Below are 20,555 nucleotides of genomic sequence, written 5' to 3'. Positions count from 1 at the left end.
ATTGGTAGGTAGATTTTTTGCCACTGAGACATTTGGGAAGCCTTTTAATTTTATTTTTTGTTCCTGCTCAGCTGCTCAGTGTTTCCCTTAATTCCTTAACTGTAAATTGTAGTGAAGCTCCTATGAGGAGTTTTTCTGCTAAAACAACCATCATTCTTTGATACTCTTCTACCTGCTTGTCATCTTATGTATATTAAGTAGCTTTCCTCCCTTCAGAAACTCCACTCAACACTGATCCCTTCTTTTTCATGCCCCTAATATCTACTAACAATTTCAGTATCTGTCACTGTAAAAGCCATGTTATATCAATCATCACTGAAACCAGAGTTTTGGTTAATGCATGGCTGCAATCACCTTATTAAGTACAGTTGAACTGATTTAAAAATAAAGATGATACTAAAGAAAAAATGTAAAAGGTCTTCTAATGAACTACTGTTAGTCTCCCTTGACATATGTTTATATGTCACATAGTTTTTTTTATATAGAAATTGGCTTATTTTGTAACATTATTTCATGACCCCTTTCTTAAGTATAATATGAATATCTTTTACATTATTAAGTGTTCTATAGCATAATTTTAATTACCTTTTGTTTTCTGAATGTGACTATAACAGTGTATTTTGTATTTAAATATATATATTATTTAGCATAGTCTATATGTAGTACACACAGTATTTAACACAGTCTATCTATATGGAGAGAGAGAATTTGTACATTTTCTCCAGCATGTAAAAACACAAGATATTACTTTAATCATCTATGCCAGTAAAACTTTGTACATATCTTTATTTCCTTAGAATGTATTCTTATACAAGAATTCAGAGAAATAGTTTATAAGCTATGTTTGATTGTCTTTTACAGGATATTACACAAATGAATGATATGGGTATCTACTATAGTACATATAAGCATTGGCATATAAATTCCATTTATACAACACTAAAGTTATTTAAATATTTTATTTGTAGTTGCTCAGTTATATCTGATTCTTTTCAATCTCATGGACTGCAGCACCCCAGAATTTCCTGTCTTTAACTATCTCCTGGAGCTTGCTCAAATCATGTCCACTGAGTTGGCAATGCTATCTAATCATCTTATCCTCTGTCACTCCCTTCTCCTCCTGTCTTCAATCTTTCTCAGCATCAGGGTCTTATCCACTGAGTCAGTTCTTCACATCAAGTGGTCAAAGTATTGAGACTTCAGCATCAATCCTTCCAATGAATATTCAGGACTGATTTCCTTTAGGATTGACTGGTTGGATCTCCTTGCTGTCCAAGGGACTCTCAAGAGTCTTCTCCAACACCACAGTTCAAAACCATCAATTCTTTGCCACTGAGCCTTCTTTATGGTGCAGTTCTCACATCTGTACATGACTACCGTAAAAACCATAACTTTGATTATACATATCTTTGTCAGCAAAGTGGTATCTCTGCTTTTTAATACACACTGTGTAGGTTTGTCATAGATTTTCTTCAAAGGATCAAGCGTCTTTTAATTTCGTGGCTACAATCACTGTCCTCAGTGATTTTGGAGCCCAAGAAAATAAAATCTGTCAGTGCTTCCACTTTTTTTCACATCTATTTGCCATGAAGCGATGGGACTGGATGCCATGATCTTAGTTGTTTGAATGTCAACATTCAAATATTTAATAGAAGAAGAATTATGGATAAGAAAGACAGATGCATGATTATAAGACTAATAGCTGCATATATTTAAGCAGCCATGCTTTGTATTAAGTTACTATCTAGAACCATTTGTAATAGTTAAACAAACTGCTCTTTTTATTAAAAGTTACAATTGGGATTTGAAATAGATTAGTTGCATACTCTGCTTTATTTAAATGGTTTCCTTAACAGTCTGCTTAGGATCTAATTTGTGATCTAATGAAACACTCTTCAGGCCATATTCTTTGCACATTTTAATTGTGTACCACTATCAGTAGGAATTTCTGAACTTGTGTTAATGTATCTAAATTTATTTATAATGCATAAATATAATATTCTCAACCTAAATATTAAATGGTAGTGAGGACTAATTTTTAATACAAAAGTAGATATGAAGTAGAGATTTTACATTTTTCAGTACCACATGGATAATTTTATACACCAGAGTTCTCTGTCCGTGGTATTCCCCAGGCAAGAATACTGGAGTGAGTTGCCATTTCCTTCTCCAGTAAATCTTAACCCCAGGATAGAATCCATGTCTCCTGCATTAGCAGGCAGATTCTTTTACCACTGAGCCACCAGGGAAGCCTGATCTCTCACTTAGCTGGTGGAAAATGCTATCTTATTAATATCTAACAAGAGGCACTATCCTGTTGGATAGTAGCTAATATCTGCTGGACTTGACCCCATTTAAGCTTGCTATTTGCAACATTTTTACTGCATAAAAATCTAGTTACTGAAATTTAATTGGAAAAAACCAGAACACCACATATGGCCAAGGTAAAAATTAAAAAAAAAATATTGGCAGATGAATCAGATTTTTAGAAATGCATGGATTTTTCCAAAGGTGTAATAAATGAATTACTATTTCCACATTAAATAAAAAAAAAATATATATATTAAGCTATGTATTATAATATTGATACTATTATATTGATATTTGAAGTCTATTATGGCTTTCCTGGTAGTTCAGACTGTAAAGAATCCTCCTGCAATTCAGAATTGGGTTTGATCCCTGGGTCAGGAAGATCCCCTGGAGGAGGAAATTGAAAACCATTCCAGTATTCCTGCCTAGAGAACTCCATGGGCATAGAAACCTGGCCGGCTACAATCCATGGGATCACAAAAAGTCGGACATGACTGAGCAACTAACACACAAGAGAAATGGGCCAAAGCAAAGATACACTGAGTTCCTTTATTTTAACAAGAATTATCCTTGATAAACTCAGTATCTGTGGCTTGACAAAAGAGCATGGGCCAGATAACACTGAATGGAAGGTGAAATGGTTTGGATAGTGAGACAGTGTCCCCAGTGCTAGCGTGATTCCTCATCTTCTGACTCTGCTACAAACACATTTATGATTGACAAGATGAAAAGTATTGTCTTAAGGAAATGATTTATTAGCAATGAAGTATGAATATTCAAAGATGAGAGAAATTAAAAGTCAAGATACTACATTTATTTCAGTTGACTATTTCAAACTGATAAAAACTAGAGAAGAGCTGGAGTGTATACAGAAATTAACAACTGAGTAGATCTGCAGATGGAAATACAATTTGAAAAAATTTGTTGGAAAGTATGCTATTCAGGATGACATTTAGATTTTGGTCCAATGTCATGCTTTTACCAGTATGCATCATATATTACTATGTTCTTTAACATAATAAGTTTAAAAATGACCTAAATTTTTTTACTCAAGTTTTTTCTTTTCCCCCTAAATACAAGAATCTCTTTTTATTCTTTTCAAATAGACAGTGCTTGTTGTTAATTGGAAATTTCTTCAACTGAAAAAGTGTTCATAATGCAATGTACATAAGCAAATATTGCAGTTAATATGTTCCTTTTGGTAGACTGATCAGTTGGTTGATTTATATTTTGGGGTTTATCATTTTTATCAATGCAAATTCTATGATAAAATAAATCAAATTTAATCTATACAGTATGCACTATGTTAAAGAAAATGAAAAATATGTTATATATATGTGTGCATATATAATGATTCTGCTTTTATATTTCAACCAGTTTTGTAGTGTCATTTTGGGTCAAGTTATCATTTAAGTGATTTAATCTTATAATTAGAAAGGATATAACTTCTAGCATAGTACTTAAAAAAATTTAATTGGAGGATAACTGCTTTACAATATTGTGTTGACTTCTGCTATTCAACAAGATGAATCAGCCTTAAGTACATATATGTCCCTTCCTTCCTGAACCTCCCGCCTCGACCCCATCCCTCTTGCACTGTTGGTGGGAATGTAAATTGGTAACAGCTACTATGGAGAACAGTATGGAGGTTACTTAAAAAACTAGGACAAAAACTACCATATCACCCACCAGTCTCACTACTGGGCATTTACTCTGTGAAAATAATAATTGAAAAAGACACATGTACCCCAGTTTTCATAGCAGCACTATTTACAATAGCTAGGACATGACAACATAGTATATTAATCTGTTTATACAGTCCAAACCAGGTTTGGAATTGGGCTATTTCAAATCATATTTAAGTGAAGTCAAGATATAATGTAGATTTAGTTGCCTTCTCTATTATATTTGCCTACCAAGACTTGAAAAGTAACACCAATACTTCAGTGACAGTTCTTTTTGTTTTTCGTTTTGACTGTGGAGGAGCATGGTATTTGGTGAGTGTGTGGGTGAATATTTTTTTTTTTCTTTAAACTATGTAGAGGAGAAAAATAAACAGGTGAGAAAAAAAATTGAGGTTGGTATTTAAAGGTACTGGAGATACCTCATACTAAATTGCACAGTCTTTTCTATTTTTTGTTTATATTATTTGAAGAAAAAAAAAACCTGTTTATTCTAGAAAGATGTATTCTGCCAGGTAAGAGCAGGAAAAGAAAAAGGCTTCTTCCACAGTATAATCACTTAGCATTTTTTTCTTGAGCAAGGTGAAAAACACCAATAAGTCTGCTCATGCATTAAAAAAAAATTGTAAAATGTCAAATATGCATTCATTAGAGGCTATTATAGAAAAATATATTTAACTTTGGGGAGGAGACACTTAACCTGATACACATTAAGTTGTCATCTACATTTCACTAAGAAGCTGAGAGTAATTAAGGAGAATGTTAATATGTGCTTGCAAACTAGTTATAGGAATAAGGATCCTGTTTGTGATGATTTTATTTTTATTGATAGCACTGCAAGATTATACACTTACTCTGTCACTGACAAAACTATAATTTTCCTAATACTCAGCAAGGACATGGTTACAGCTTTGAATATATTACAAAAAACAAGTACTTCTATGTGCTGTAACTTGATCTTCATGCTCCACAATGATGTAGTTGAGCTCCATGATTTTCTACATAGACTAGAAGTCAATCCTATCTGTTTCATAGTCTTGGTAGCATTGCATTGATGCTATTTTCTACAATGTAATATATTTTTGTTGGAATTTATAGAGGACATTTTAAAGACCTATGAATGGTAAATGAATTACTTCCTTAACTTCTAAAAAGTATAATTTTTTAAATCTCAAATTCTTTAAACTCTTTAATGTAATAAAAATCAAACATCCTTTTTTCCAGAAAAAAAACATTGACCCTATATTTTCTGACATTTAAAGTTATAGACCAGAATATGTAAAATATCTATTTATCTATCTCTACCAAACTAGATTGAGAATCTATCTTCTTATAGATACATATAGTTATAGATACAGATACAGACACATACATAAAATATCTGTTATCAATGGGTGGTATCATATAGCCTGATTAAATCCTTTGCTTCAGAATTAGATTCCTAAGGAAACTATAGAAATTCCTAATAATTTCTATGCAATCAAAACTTAAAAAAATAAATCAGAGAAATGAAAAGTACTTGGAGACCTATCTAAGTCCACAGTCTAATCAGCAACACAACTTCACCCAAAGCCAGCTCCAACAACTCCATATGATTTTAGTGACAATAAACTTACTAACTCCCGAGGAAACATATTGCAGTTACAATTTTAATTGAACGTGATATACTTTTTCATAAAATTCCTGTCTTCATATCTACTTTTGCTTGTTAAAGTGAATGGAGTCTTCGTTAGCTATAAGGTAATTTGTTTAATAGTTTGAAGTTGCATACAGATATCTTTTTCACTTTAAAATTTCCCAGGCTTACCATTTTTCTACATATAAGAGGATTTACAGGCTAATCACCTTCCTGATACCGATACCTGAAGTTCCCCAGAGTGCCTAATCTCTTTTATAGTTTGGCTCATGGCATTACAAAGTCAGAGTAACCTTTCACAGAAAGTAATTGACTTGAAAATGTATTGTATATTAGCACCAGTAATATTAGTCTTGATGTTTTATAACTACGGTCAAATCAGAAAAAATTCTCCTTGTTGTGTTCTACCCTAGTTTTCACTGTATTTCATTATTTTATAACATTTTATAAAATGCTATAATTTATGGATTATTTCCACATACTTTGTATTCTTTAATTTTTTTTTATTAAAATATAATTGATTTACAATATTGTGTTAATTTTAGCTGTCCAGCATAGGGATTCAGTTTTTGGTTTTTTTTTTTTTGCAGATTATATTCCATCTTAGGTTATTATAACATTGGGTATAATGTCCTATACTCTACAGTAGTCATTGTTGCTTACCTGTTTTATGCATCAGTTCAGTTCAGTCTCTCAGTCGTGTCTGACTCTTTGCGACCCCATGAATCGCAGCACACCAGGCCTCCCTGTCCATCACCAACTCCCGGAGTTTATTCAAATTCATGTCCATCGAGCCGGTGATGCCATCCAGCCATCTCATCCTCTGTTATCCCCTTCTCCTCCTGCTCCCAATCCCTACCAGCATCAGGGTCTTTTCCAATGAGTCAACTGCATAGTAGTTTGTTAATCCCATAATCCTAACTTGTTCCTCTCCTCCCCTGTTACCTTTTTAGTAACCCTAAATTTATTTTCTATGTCTATGAATATGTTTCTGTTTTGCATGTACAAGTTATGACCAACCTAGATAGCATATTGAAAAGCAGAGACATTACTTTGCCAACAAAGGTCCATCTAGTCAAGGCTATGGTTTTTCCAGTGGTCATGTATGGATGTGAGAGTTGGACTGTGAAGAAAGCTGAGCACCGAAGAATTGATGGTTTTGAACTGTGGTGTTGGAGAAGACTCTTGAGAGTCCCTTGGACTGCAAGGACATCCAACCAGTCCATTCTGAAGGAGATCAGCCCTGGGATTTCTTTGGAGGGAATGATGCTAAAGCTGAAACTCCAGTACTTTGGCCACCTCATGCGAAGAGTTGACTCATTGGAAAAGACTCTGATGCTGGGAGGGATTGGGGGCAGGAGGAGAAGGGGACGACAGAGGATAAGATGGCTGGATGGCATCACTGATTCGATGGCCGTGAGTCTGGGTGAAGTCCGGGAGTTGGTGATGGACAGGGAGGCCTGGCATGCTGCGATTCATGGGGTTGCAAAGAGTTGGACACGATTGAGCAACTGAACTGAACAATTGTATTATTTTTTAGATCCAAGATGTGATTAATATCATATGGTATTCATCTTTGTCTGTCTTATTTCATTAAGCATAGTATTTTCTAGGTGTATCTGTAATTTAGCAAAGGCAATATTTCATTCTTTTTATGGTTTAGCTATATATATGTATGCACATCTTCTTAATCCAGTCATGTATAGATGAGTACTTGGGTTGCTTCTGTCCTTTGGCTCATATAAATAGCACTGCTAGAACATAGGGGTGCATGAGTCATTTCAAATTGGTATTTTAGTTTTTTCAGGATAAATAGCCAGGAGTGGAACTGTTGGATCACATGGTATTTCAATTTAAAATATATTTTAAAGTAATCTGGGACCAAATCTTTGCCTTTTAAAATATATGGAAATTAAACTCAGTAAGATTATATTGTAATATAGCAAAATATTATAATATTTTATAGATAAAAATGCAAATTTAAATTATTATATAAAATTAACATTTTAAAATATTTTAATTTTATATAAAATTTAATTACACTAATATAAAATAATATAGAAAATGTTATATATTATGTATATATAATATATTTGCTATAATATAGCAAAAGGATGGAAGAGTCAGAACCACAGCTACATTTCTTCACAGTACCTGGTTTAATATCATTGTGAAAAGTAAATCAAGGGTAGATTAGGTTAACTAGAACCTCGTCATCTTATTATATGTTAACATACATACAGATATATGTATGCACAGGCCTATACATACACACACTGAGTCATGTATTTTATACCTAGAAGGGACATTAGTGTGGTGATAACTTGGAGGAAATGCAAGAACATTAGCCTGTGTGTAGATCCTTAAGGTCTTAATAAAAACACTCCAGCCCAGAATACTTCTGTGAAATTCCAGTTATGAAACATGTAGCCTCCAAATCCAACTTGACATTTAAAATTATATGTCACTGCTATGAAAGTTCTTTCTACTTATTTGAAAATGATTTGACAAAGGAATAAAAGGCTGATGGGGATAAAACATTCTCAACCTTACTTGCTTTCATAAAGATATAATGGCAATAGATATTTGAAATAACAAAAATTTTAAGTGAATGTGAAAATAAACTAATCTTGGTATATATTCAAAATTTCTCTTTCATTATTTTGCACAACATAGTATGCCCAGAGTTCAACTTCATCCTCTCTAATAAATGTATTAAAAAAACATGAAAGAGAAGTATGAAGTCTTGGTATTTTGTGTTGCTTATTTATTAAATCTTAATGATTAGTTAGATTATATAATATGTGATAGATTTGAAGGACAACATGCAGCATTGAGTTAATGAATTAAAATAAGTTGTTTCTTTAGAGTATGGCTTGTAAGTAGCAATAGAGACTTGACAATTGTATTATTAGGCCAGTTTATAAATAATACACTTTAGAATCTGATCCAACACAAGTTTGTATATTCAGTTCATTATCTGTATGTTTGTATGTATATATGTACCTGTGTGTGTCTTACAGCTGTTATTTCAAGAAACCAAGAAGGGCCAGGAGAAATGGGAAAGGCTGTGCTGATTCCTAAAGATGACCAGGAGAAAATGAAAGAATTGTTTAAAATCAATCAGTTTAACCTTATGGCCAGTGATTTGATTGCCCTTAACAGAAGTCTGCCGGATGTAAGATTAGAAGGGTGAGTTTACATTTGTTGTATAATCTAATATACTAGCAATCTCCAAAGTTTAGAATATCTTGAAAGTTCAGTTAACTCAGATTATTTGAATCTAGAGCTATATGGTTCTGAATACCTATGCCACCGCAGGAATTAACTGTGTGTGCATATGGTAAGAGATATGAACTGTGTCCTTCTCTGGGAGAGCAAAATATCTTACTTGCAATGGCATTGCAGAATATACAACCGAACAGGACTTTTTTGCCTTCATTAAATATCTTTTTATTTTGTTTTGCTTTATCTTGCCAAAAACAGAGCAAATGTGATCTGTGATAAATTGTTTTCTTGTCTATGTAGAAAGCTCTTACATTTGCTTTTAAAAAATATATGTTTTGCTATTTCAGCATAAAAATAACCTATTGCCTGTGTGATTATTGACACTTTAAAATGATTTATTGAGGATTCTTTAGCACTTTATGATGTTATTTATAATTAGAATGCTCAGTTATCAGCCATGGAGGATATATACTCATTTAGAAATAATACTGTATGAAAAATTATGTTGAAGATTCCAACACTTATGTGATTAACTGTAAGCCATGCTTTATGTAGTTGAACATATTTTAAATGGATGTAGTAAAAATCATATTTAGTGACAGTATTGTCATCCTTATATATAGTCCTAACAAAGTAAGCTATTGGCACTTAGAAAAGAAAATCTCCAAGTTTACAAATATCCTCCAGAACACACTTCTTTTTATAAAGAAGTTGTTCTTTAGGCATGTAATGACTTTGTCTATATAAAATAAAATCATAATTAATGCATATTTTGCTACATTTAATGAGTTATGTTACATTAGGGCTATGGTGACATTAATATATTTACTAAGTATGAATTTTTTTTCCCTTTCTGAATTATTTCAAGTAAGATCAAAATAAAGTAACTCAAGTCTTACTGATACACTAGCCTAGGTTTTCAGAAGATTCATTTGATAGCCAAGTATTAGTAACTGGTTTTGTATACCCTTGTATGCTTTTGAAATGTCTCTCTCAGCAAACCACAAATAACTACTTATTATGGATGTTTTGGATTCCTAGCAAATTGCTAAAATGTCAAATTTAACATTTGTGCATTCCAGAGGATTTTTACAGGTAGTTCTGTCCATATTTGTAATGTATTTGTATATGTGTAGATATATTTGAATTTTTAAAGATATACAATGAGCATATACTTTTAAATAATTTTGAGTATTTTATATGCTGAGTTCATGTTTTAATTTTGCATTTATTACCTTGTTTTATTTTGATAAAATTGGTAAATGTGATACTTAAAACCATGTATTCAGTAAAACCATGTACACACTATTTCAAATTTTTTTAAATCAATTTAAAGATTTAATATAATATATAAGTGTAAATTACATATCAGATCTGGAATGATTATGGTAAGAACTATTTTAATACAGAACTCTCACTTAAAAAATCATTACTGAGCATCCATTTAAAATATTTGTGGCCAGTGGTTTTTACTTCTTTTAAGAATTACTTAGTGAAGGCAAAGGCACCCCACTCCAGTACTCTTGCCTGGAAAATCCCATGGATGGAAGAGCCTGGTAGGCTGCAGTTCATGGGGTCGCTAAGAGTCAGACACAACTGAGTGACTTCACTTTCATTTTCACTTAGCATAATAAGTACTAGAAGAATTAAATCTTAAACTTATATACAGTCTGTGGAACAATTCTTCATTTAAAACAACTGTTTGATTCAAATTGCTCAGTATAAAACCTGTAAAAGATGCCATACCTACTATAGATATTTTTGCTTGAATTTTCAAATTTTGCAAATAATAGTAGTGAAGTAAATCATTTTATGTTTTATTTTTGTGACATCACAGTGTATGCAATTAGTAAAGTAAAAATAAATACTATCCACAATTCCTAGGCAAATCATAAAGTGTATATGAAGTTCACTGGGGACATTTGCAAGTCATTTTGAATGACTCAATTTTGTGACTGCCTGGGAATAACTACTTTTTAGAAACACACTATGAGTCAGCTATCCAAACATTTTTAAAAATGTAAAAAGCTGTTAATACTCATTTGATGTAGAAAACCATTTTCCAGTTTTGGTATTACAGTTCAGTTTTTGAACAGTTATATCTCAAGACATATGACACATTAAGCTAGTTTCAGTGATGATTGATATACCAAGATATTAAAAATGCAATTTATAATTTACAAAGATCTTTATTTTAGTGAAAAATTGAGTTGATATTTATTTAGAAAGGGTTTGAACTGCCAAACAGTGGATTCATTGAAATATCTCAGACTATTTTACTAGAATATATCTTTAAACTAGCTTGACTGAATTCAGAAAATTGTCCAAAAAGTTTAATGTTGTGTTTGACCTTAATATCTGTCTACAAATATTTGAAGATATATTCAGTGTTGGCCTGAAACAAATAGACTGCCAGATATTTCTCCAGCAAAGATGGGTTTATTTAGGATCAACAGAGAATTGCAATTCAGTGTCAGCTACCCTGGCAAGCCACAGGCAAGTCCCCACATAGCAAGAGAAGAACACTTTTATAGACTGAAAGAGGAAGTCAGGAGTCAATCCTAACTTCAATCCTGGTCTCCCACTTCATCTTCCCACGTACATTCACACATCCATTCTCTATGTCTGCATCTCTATTCAATTCAGTTGCTCAGTTGTGTCCGACTTTTTTGTGACCCAATGGACTGCAGCACACCAGCTTCCCTGTCCATCACCAACTCCTGGAGCTTGCTCAAACTCATGTCCATCGAGTCAGTGATGCCATCCAACCATTTCATCCTCTGTTGTCCCCTTCTCCTCCTGCCTTCAATCTTTCCCAGCATCAGGGTCTTTTCCAGTGAGTCAGAAAGCCAGACTCTTTGCATCAGGTGGCCAAAGTATTGGAGCTTCAGCTTCAGCCTCAGTCCTTCCAATGAACATTCAAGACTGATTTCCTTTAGGACTGACTGGTTTGATCTCCTTGCAGTCCAAGGGACTCTCAAGAGTCTTCTCCAACACCACAGTTCAAAAGCATCAAAATGTGACAAAACGTGGTCCATTGGAGAACGGAATGGCAAACCACTTCAGTATTCTTGCCTTGAGAACCTCATGAACAGTATGAAAAGGCATCCCTATTGCTGCCCTGCAAATTAAGTTCATCTGTAGTTTTTCTTGATTGTACACATGTGCATTAATGTACAATGTTTGTTTTCCTGACTTCACACAGTGTGACAGATTCTAGGTTCATGCACATCTCTATAAATGATGTATAATGTTGTTCTTTTTATGGCTGAGTTATAGCCCATTGTGTATATGTACCACATCTTATTTATTCATTCCCCCTTTGATGGACATTTAGGTTGCTTCCTTGTACTGGCTATTATAAATGGTGCTGCAATGAACACTGGGGTTCATGTGTCTTTTTAAATTATGATTTTCTCAGGGTGTATGCCCAGTAGTTGGATTTCTGGGTCATAGTGTAGTTCTATTTTTAGTTTTTTAATAATGATTTTTAAGAGAAACAAATAGACCTTTGAAATATTGGAGTATCTCTGCTTTTAGCAGTTGTGACTCTAAAGAAGCAGAAGTCAAGTGCATTGAGCATCCTTTCACTATCTCAAAAGGTGACGATGGCAAATACTGTGCTGAGTATGCTACCATCATTTGTTTTGATGGTGCTGAGGCAGCATCTTTAATCTGTGGCTACTTCAGCTCAACGGGATTTAGTTTTCCTTTTGCAAATGAAAAGTGGTGAATTTGGGATATAGAAGAACCAACACAGTGCTTTTGGACAAGATATTTGGAGGGCCTCTACAAATTTTGTCAGTTGAGTCTTAATGATGGAATTAGATTACTCATCTTAACCAGAAAATTGGTGCAACAATCCACACCAGTGTGAATGTCATAAAACCAGCCAAACAGCAAAGACTTGTCAAAGTACCTAGCCAATAAAATAGATTACTCAAATACCATGAAGTTCAAGAGGAGTTCTACTAGGAAGGAATCATCTTTCCTAACTTTAGGCACAGAAAAGACAGTAACCAGTCTACAGGAGAACATTTCAGTCCAGTGTGGAAACATATAGACTGTGACTGGAACATTTATATCTATTAGAGGAAATTGTATGAAATCCAGTTGCCAAACCTCATATAGACCATTTGCAAAATACCAGAGAGCAGTAGGTATTTGAATACCTGAGAGTAGTAGAAATAGACTTCCCTGGCTTGTACTTGGACAAGTGGGACAGTGAGGTAGGCACTGCTTGTGGTCTTGTTAATGTTTCCCTACCATATTGATTCATGAAACTTTTTTGGTCAGTAGACCAATGGTTTAATGCACGTACAGTGGTGAGGAGTGGGTATGTTAGAGTCTCAGGTAGGACTGGGTTCTTATTGGTCCAAACTAGAGCTTTCTCTTTTTATCAAACCAATAGTTGGTGCATTTCCAAACTTATTTTTTGCTTTTCGGAGGCCAGTTGCTGGACTCTCTAACCAGTTTTACTAAATTATAATTTGGATAATTTGGAAATACCTTTTGAACCATGACAGATGCTTGGCTACTGTTGGTCCTTTTAAGGACAACATTCCTTGCAGAAGTATCAGCAAGATCATTCCTCTTAGCTTCAAGAAATTTAAGTTTAGAATATACCAAACTGTTAATAATCGCTAAAGTGGCAGGTAAGATGTTTACATGCAATAATTCCTGACCATCAGATCCATTATAAATTTTATTTCCACTGGAAATAAGGAGGCCATGTTGCTTCCACAACCTTCCAAAGTTGTGAGCCACTTCAAAAGAGTTTCTACTGTTAGTATAAGTATTGGCAGTTTTGTCCTTGGCTTAGGTTCAAGCTCATGTTAAGAGCATGTAGTTCATCCTGTTGAGCTGAAGTAGCCACAAATTAAAGATGCTGCCTCAGCAACATCAAAACAAATTATGACAGCATACTCAGCACACTATTTGCCATTGTCATCTTTAAAATAAAAACCATTGGTGAACCTTGAAAAGTCAACATTATCCAATGGAATTTACTGTAGATCATTATGAGGGGACAAGAGGTGGTGCACCAGTGTTAAGCAGTCATGAGGAGCCTTGTGGGTGATGGAGGGGGAAAAGAATAGCCAGGTTAAGGTTATCATAACAGAAAAGAGTTCTGTGAAGGGCAGTTAAGAAAAGGGCTTCATAGAAGGTAAGATGAATGCATTCAGGAGAGGATTCAGGAGAGCTTCTACTGTATCAGATACAAAAATGTTTAAACGGATCACACAAACATTTTCTTGGTGGCCTTAACCGAATGGACAGTAGTCTGTACGGCATTAAGGCAAGGCAGTATCCTAGTGTCCATGGTCTTGTTGCTAGCTTTAATACTTTATAAGTTGGTGATTGGGGTCTGTGTTTTGGGTGAGTAATCCAAAGGTGTTCCCTTCCTTTTTATTTGCAAAAAGGAAAACTAAATCTGACCGTTCTGATGCCCAAGGGTTGGTGACTTCATCCAACTCTCCTTTAGGACCTGAAAACTGTGTCTTCCAGTCCATCCCCTAAATTGGATTAAATTGAGTTGGGATTATTTTATTTATTTTTTTATTGTGTATAGTTGCTTTACAATGTTGTGTCAGTTTCTGCTATACAGCAAAATGAATCAACCCTGTGTATACATATGTTCTGTCTTTTATGGATTTCCTTCCCATTTAGGTCACCACAGAGCATTAAGTAGAGTTCCCTGTGCTCTACATCAGGTTCTCATTAGTTATCTGTTTTATACATAGTGTATATATGTCAGTATATGTATGACAATACCAATCTCCCAATTCATCCCAGCGTCCCTTTTCCCCATTAGTGTTCATCCATTTGTTCTGTATGTCTGTGTCTCTATTTCTGCCTTGCAAACAGGTTCATTTGTACCGTTTTATAGATTCCACATGTGTGTATTAACATATGATATTTTTCTCTTTCTGACTTACGTTACTCTGTATGACAAGACTCTAGGCCCATCCACATCTCTACAAATGACCCAGTTTCATTCCTTTTTTATGGCCAAGTAATATTCCATTGTAAGTACCACATCTTCTTTATCCATTCATCTGTGATGGACATTTAGGTTGCTTCCATGACCTGGCTATTATAAATAGTGCTGCAATGAACATTAGGTCCATGTGTTTGTTTTTGTTTATCTTTTTTCAGGTCACCTGCCCAGTAGAGGGATTACTGGATCATGTAGTAAATCTATCTTTAGTATTCTAAGGAAGCTCCATACTGTTTTGCATAGTGACTGTATCAATTTACATTCCCACTGACAGTGCTAGAGGGTTCCATTTTCTCTACACCCTTTCCAGTGTTTATTGTTTGTAGATTTTTTTACGGTGACCATTTTCACTGGTGTGAGGTGATATCTCATTTTAGTTTTGAATTGCGTTTGTCTAATATTCTCTAATAATTACTGATGTTGAGCGTCATTTCATACGCCTCATGCCTTTTCCATAATCATTTACTGGTCTTAATCTTAAAATCATATTTTGCAGAAAGGCAATTTTAGGCTTCTTATAACATTGGAAAGCCTCATAATACCAATCAAAATAAGTATTCCATCACTTCTGGAAATTTTTAAACCAGTTCAATTTTAAGGAAATGAAGTTTGGGGATTTCAAAAGTTCCCCATCCTTGCCATTGAGATTCTATTTAAATTGCCTTTGGTCAGCTCTGTCTATTTATTTAGAAATGTACATGAGGAAGGACCCTTGTTTTTAAACATAAAATCAACCAGAGACCCTGTAGATAAAGCACTCTCAAAATATTAATAGTTAAGTGACTGGGATCCCATTTCCTGAGGATTTTCCTCTAGAGCAAAGAAAATTTTCAAACAGTTTAAACAGTTTGAAACACAATTGGTTTAATTCAAAAAGCTTACAAATCAGGCCTTAAAAGATAGCTTGGTCCTGACGGAGCTAGACTGAAGGCTTTGGTTTTTTAGCCAGTCTTCAGAGGACAGCCCCCAAAGGAATAGGCCAAAAGTTGAAAAACCAGAAGTTTCATCTGAAGCAGTCCCGTCCTGAAAGAACTGATCCAAAGGCCATTTTCAGCCAGCTTCAGTTGAAATAGTCTGATCTCAAAATCAGACCAAAGTGTCAAAGGAGTAGTCACATACAGAACAAAACATTAACCAGAAAGACAAAACCTTTAAATAGATCCTGGAGAAAGCTTGCAGGGCGTCAGACGCTAAAGGATGTGAGCTCGAATCCAGGGAAAAGATATACATTCAAACTCCAGGGTTGGCGAGAAATGCAGTGAATGGCAATGGGCTTAATTGTGGGTACCACGCTTATTTGTTCACCAGCCCTGGAGCCATAGGGAGTCTCCTCTGGTTTCTGAAAGAACCACCAGAATTTTGACCTGAAAGAAATAGACTGGCAGTTATTTCTCTAACAGATGGGTTTATTCAGGATTAACAGAGAATTGCAATTCAGTCTACAACCATGACCAGCCACAGGCAAGTCCCTGCACAGCAAGGAAGGGGTACACTTTTATAGAGAAAAAGGAAGCTGGGAAGGCAAGGACAAAAAGTCCATGGCTTTTCATTGGCTGAGTTGTTGCCATGAAAGAGAGTCAAAAAAAAAAAAAGCAAAACTTAATTTTATTGTGGAGTTTAGCCGGTTAACAATGCTGTGATAGTTTCAGGTGGATAACAAAGAGACTCAGTCATACACAGACATGTATCCATTCTCCAGAATGGGAATCTTTCATCTTCCTGTTGGTCCCTGCTGTCAGTGTAGGGTGTGAGAGCTCTCCCTTCTGCTGTCTGACTCTGCTTAATCGAGGTTTCTTTTTATTAATTTTTTTACAAGAGGAATAAATCTAAATATCTCATGTTTCCAAAGAGAAGAAACTAAATATAAAATGTGTTTTATTGAAGGCAATTGTGATGAAACATCAGGACAATTTGGAATTAAGTTTGAGAATGTCCATCTTTGGAGATGTTGAAATTTTTATATCAATTTGTTTATTTACTTAATATATTTAACTTATTAAATTGTATAATACATTTATATATTATGTTCATTTATGGCCATAAATAATAGAATCACAAATGATTATGGTATTTGATATTTTAAGTACAATCAAGGCTGAATGAAGCAATAATAGTGAAAGTCACTCAGTTGTGTCCGACTCTTTGCAACTCCATGGAATTCTCCAGGCCAGAATACTGGAGTGGGTAGCCTTTCACTTCTCCAGGGGATCTTCCCAACCCAGGGATCGAACCCAAGTCTCCCACATTGCAAGTGGTTCTTTACTAACTGAGCCACAAGCAGTAACCAAATTTATTACTTTTTTTTTTTTAAGGCTCTCAGGTTCTGCGATTCTTATGTTTGAATTGATATAAGTATAAATAAAATTCCAGACAGCTGTAACCAGCCCTTTCTCTTCTTTGCCCATCCTCCATAAATTAAAAAATAGTACAGTGTCATAAAATTATATTCAGAACTTTGTGAAAAATGACTAGCAACTTGTGTTGATGGATCAGCATTAGGGATTTGTTAGCATGTTTCTCAACTGTTATGGGTCTAATACTTTGTAAATTGATATAGTTTGAATTGAAGAAATGAGGCCTACATATTTCTGCTTCAGAAAGCAAGCAAATAGGTGTCATTTTGTTTGGTTTTCTATCTAAAGGTTTAAAAATAATATTTAACTAAGAGAGAAAGGGAGAGGGACAGAGAGTCTTTATAACCAAACTAAGGAAACCCATTAAGTGATATTAAACACATTATTTTAGCAATTAATATACTGATGTATGCCAAATACTGTTCTGTGTGCTGAGGATATAGCAGTAAACCAAACTAAGCCTCTGCTTCATGAAACTTAGAACAAATAAAAGAATGAAGAATGGTAAGGAATAAAGAAAGATTAATAAGAGAAATCCTTTTTAAGACACTTGTATTTGAGTGACTTAAGTGGACCTTAAGCACCTAAATGTTATAATTTCATTTTCCTAATACACAGAGCTGTAACATATTTTCTAGAATCTTGAAACAGACCATGCCAGAAATATAGCAGACATATGGTTGTATAAAACTCCATGAAGATACAAAAGCAAACGTGTAGATGTATGTTTGCCTGTGCCTGTGTGCATGTGTGTGTAATTGTATCATTGTTTGAAAAGTGTTCAAACTGTATTTCCGTGAAATGCAGCAAAAATCACAACCTGGTTTGCAAAAGTCATCAGTAGTCAATGCTATCCTCTAGCGCTAGGCTTTCCTGAAATAGAGAACACAATATGATCATGATTAATCAGGTACTGACTCTATTCCATTATATGTAAAACAAATAGGAGGAACAAAAACCCAACTTTGGGGACATTTTTCAAGTAATAAGGGGGAAAATCTCTAGGTATGGAGCCAAAGAACATAGGTTTAAGATCTGACTCTGTGGCTTCTTATTGGATCTTGGGTTTAAGCGATTAATTTTCTAAGCCTCAATTTCCATTCACTGATGAACTCAGGTTGTGGTTTTTCTGTCGTTCAGTCACGTCTGACTCTTTGCACCTCCATGGACTGCAGCATGCCAGGCTTAACAGTCCTTCACTATTTCCAGAGTTTGCTCAAACTCATGTCTGTTCAGTCAATGATGCCATCCAACTATCCCAACTTCTGTCGCCCCCTTCTCCTCCTGCCCTCAATCTTTTCCAGCCTCAGGCTCTTGGCATCAGGTGGCCAAAGTATTGGAGGTTCAACTTCAGTAACAGTCCTTCCAATGAATATGCAGGTTTGATTTCCTTTAGGATTGACTGGTTTCATCTCCTTGCTGTCCAAGGAACTCTTTAAGAGTCCTTCTTCAGCACCACAGTTAAAAAGCATCAATTGCTAAGTCCTCAGCCTTCTTTATGGTCCAACTCTCACATCAATGCATGACTACTGGAAAAACTATATCTTTGACTATATGGACCTTTGTCAGCAAAGTGATGTCTCTGCGTTTTAATATCTGTCTAGGTATGTCATAGCTTTTCTTCCAAGGAACAAGTGTCTTTTAATTTCATAGCTGAAGTGACCATGGTCAGTGATTTTGGAGCCCAAGAAAATAAAGTCTGTCACAGTTTCCATTTTTTTCCCCATCTATTTGCCGTGTAGTAATGGAGGTGATGGAATTCTAGTTGAGCTATTTCAAATCCTGCAAGATGATGCTGTGAAAGTGCTGCACTCAATATGCCAGCAAATTTGGAAAACTCAGCAGTGGCCACAGGACTGGGAAAGGTCAGTTTTCATTCCAATCCCAAAGAAAGGCAATGCCAAAGAATGCTCAAACTACCACACAATTGCCTCATTTCACATGCTAGTAAAGTGATGCTCAAAATTCTCCAAGCCAGGCTTCAGCAGTACATGAACTGTGAACTTCCAAATGTTCAAGCTGCTTTTAGAAAAGGCAGAAAAACCAGAGATCAAATTGCCAACATCCGCTGGATCATGGAAAAAGCAAGAGAGTTCCAGAAAAACATCTATCTCTGCTTTATTGACTATGCCAAAGCCTTTGACTGTGTGGATCACAAAAAACCGTGGGAAATTCTGAAAGAGATGGGAATACCAGACCACCTGACCTGCTTCTTGAGAAACCTATATGCAGGCCAGGAAGCAACAGTTAGAACTAGACATGGAACAACAGACTGGTTCCAAATAGGAAAAGGAGGACGTCAAGGCTGTATATTGTCATCCTGCTTATTTAACTTATATGCAGAGTACATCATGAGAAACGCTGGGCTGGAAGAAGCACAAGCTGGAATCAAGATTGCTGGGAGAAATATCAATAACCTCAGATATGCAGATGACACCACCCTTAGGGCAGAAAGTGAAGAGGAACTAAAAAGCCCCTTGATGAAAGTGAAAGAGGAGAGTGAAAAATTTGGCTTAAAGCTCAACATTCAGAAAACTAAGATCATGTCATCTGGTCCCATCACTTTATGGGAAATAGTTGGGGAAACCGTGGAAACAGTATCAGACTTTATTTTTGGGGGCTCCAAAGTCACTGCAGATGGTGATTGCAGCCATGAAATTAAGACACTTACTCCTTGGAAGGAATGTTATGACCAACCTAGATAGCATATTCAAAAGCAGAGATATTACTTTGCCAACAAAGCTCCATCTAGTCAAGGCTATGGTTTTCCAATGGTCATGTATGGACGTGAGAGTTGGACTGTGAAGAAAGTTGAGTGCTGAAGAATTGATGCTTTTGCACTGTGGTGTTGGAGAAGAATCTTGAGAGTCCCTTGGTGCAAGGAGGTTCAACCAGTCTATCCTAAAGGAGATCAATCCTGGGTGTTCATTAGAAGGACTGATGCTAAAGCTGAAACTGCAATACTGTGGCCACCTCATGTGAAGAGTTGACTCATTGGAAAAGACCCTGATGCTGGGAGGGAGCAGGAGGAGAAGGGGACAGCAGAGGATGAGATGGCTGGATGGCATCACCAACTCGATGGACATCAGTTTGAGTGAAGTCCAGGAGTTGGTGATGGACATGGAGGCCTGGCGTGCTTCAATTCATGGGGTTGCAAAGAGTCGGACACGACTGAGCAACTGAACTGAACTGAATGGGCCCACATACCATGATCTTCGTTTCTTGAATGTTGAATTTTAATCCAGCCAACTTTTTCACTGTCGTCTTTCACCTTTTTCAATAGGCTCAAGTAATCAAGTAATTAACCCACCAATCCCTGTCATTTAGCTAATATAGGCTTAGCC

General features: G+C 35.3%; 1 protein-coding gene across 6 annotated transcripts in view; it reads left to right on the top strand.

The window, feature by feature from the left end:
* GALNT13 (polypeptide N-acetylgalactosaminyltransferase 13) overlaps positions 1–20,555 on the top strand; it is a 666,740-nt gene that overhangs the window by 268,098 nt on the left and 378,087 nt on the right. For all 6 annotated transcript variants that reach the window (XM_027560425.1, XM_027560416.1, XM_027560436.1 and 3 more), the window contains one exon: positions 8,652–8,820. In XM_027560425.1, the coding sequence (XP_027416226.1) occupies positions 8,652–8,820 (169 nt within the window). The remainder of the gene's footprint in view (positions 1–8,651; positions 8,821–20,555) is intronic.

The sequence above is a fragment of the Bos indicus x Bos taurus genome, chromosome 2 (assembly GCF_003369695.1).
Source record: "Bos indicus x Bos taurus breed Angus x Brahman F1 hybrid chromosome 2, Bos_hybrid_MaternalHap_v2.0, whole genome shotgun sequence".
NCBI lineage: Eukaryota > Metazoa > Chordata > Mammalia > Artiodactyla > Bovidae > Bos > Bos indicus x Bos taurus.
Note: the sequence above shows the minus strand (reverse complement) of the source record. Positions and strands in the feature narration are given on the sequence as shown.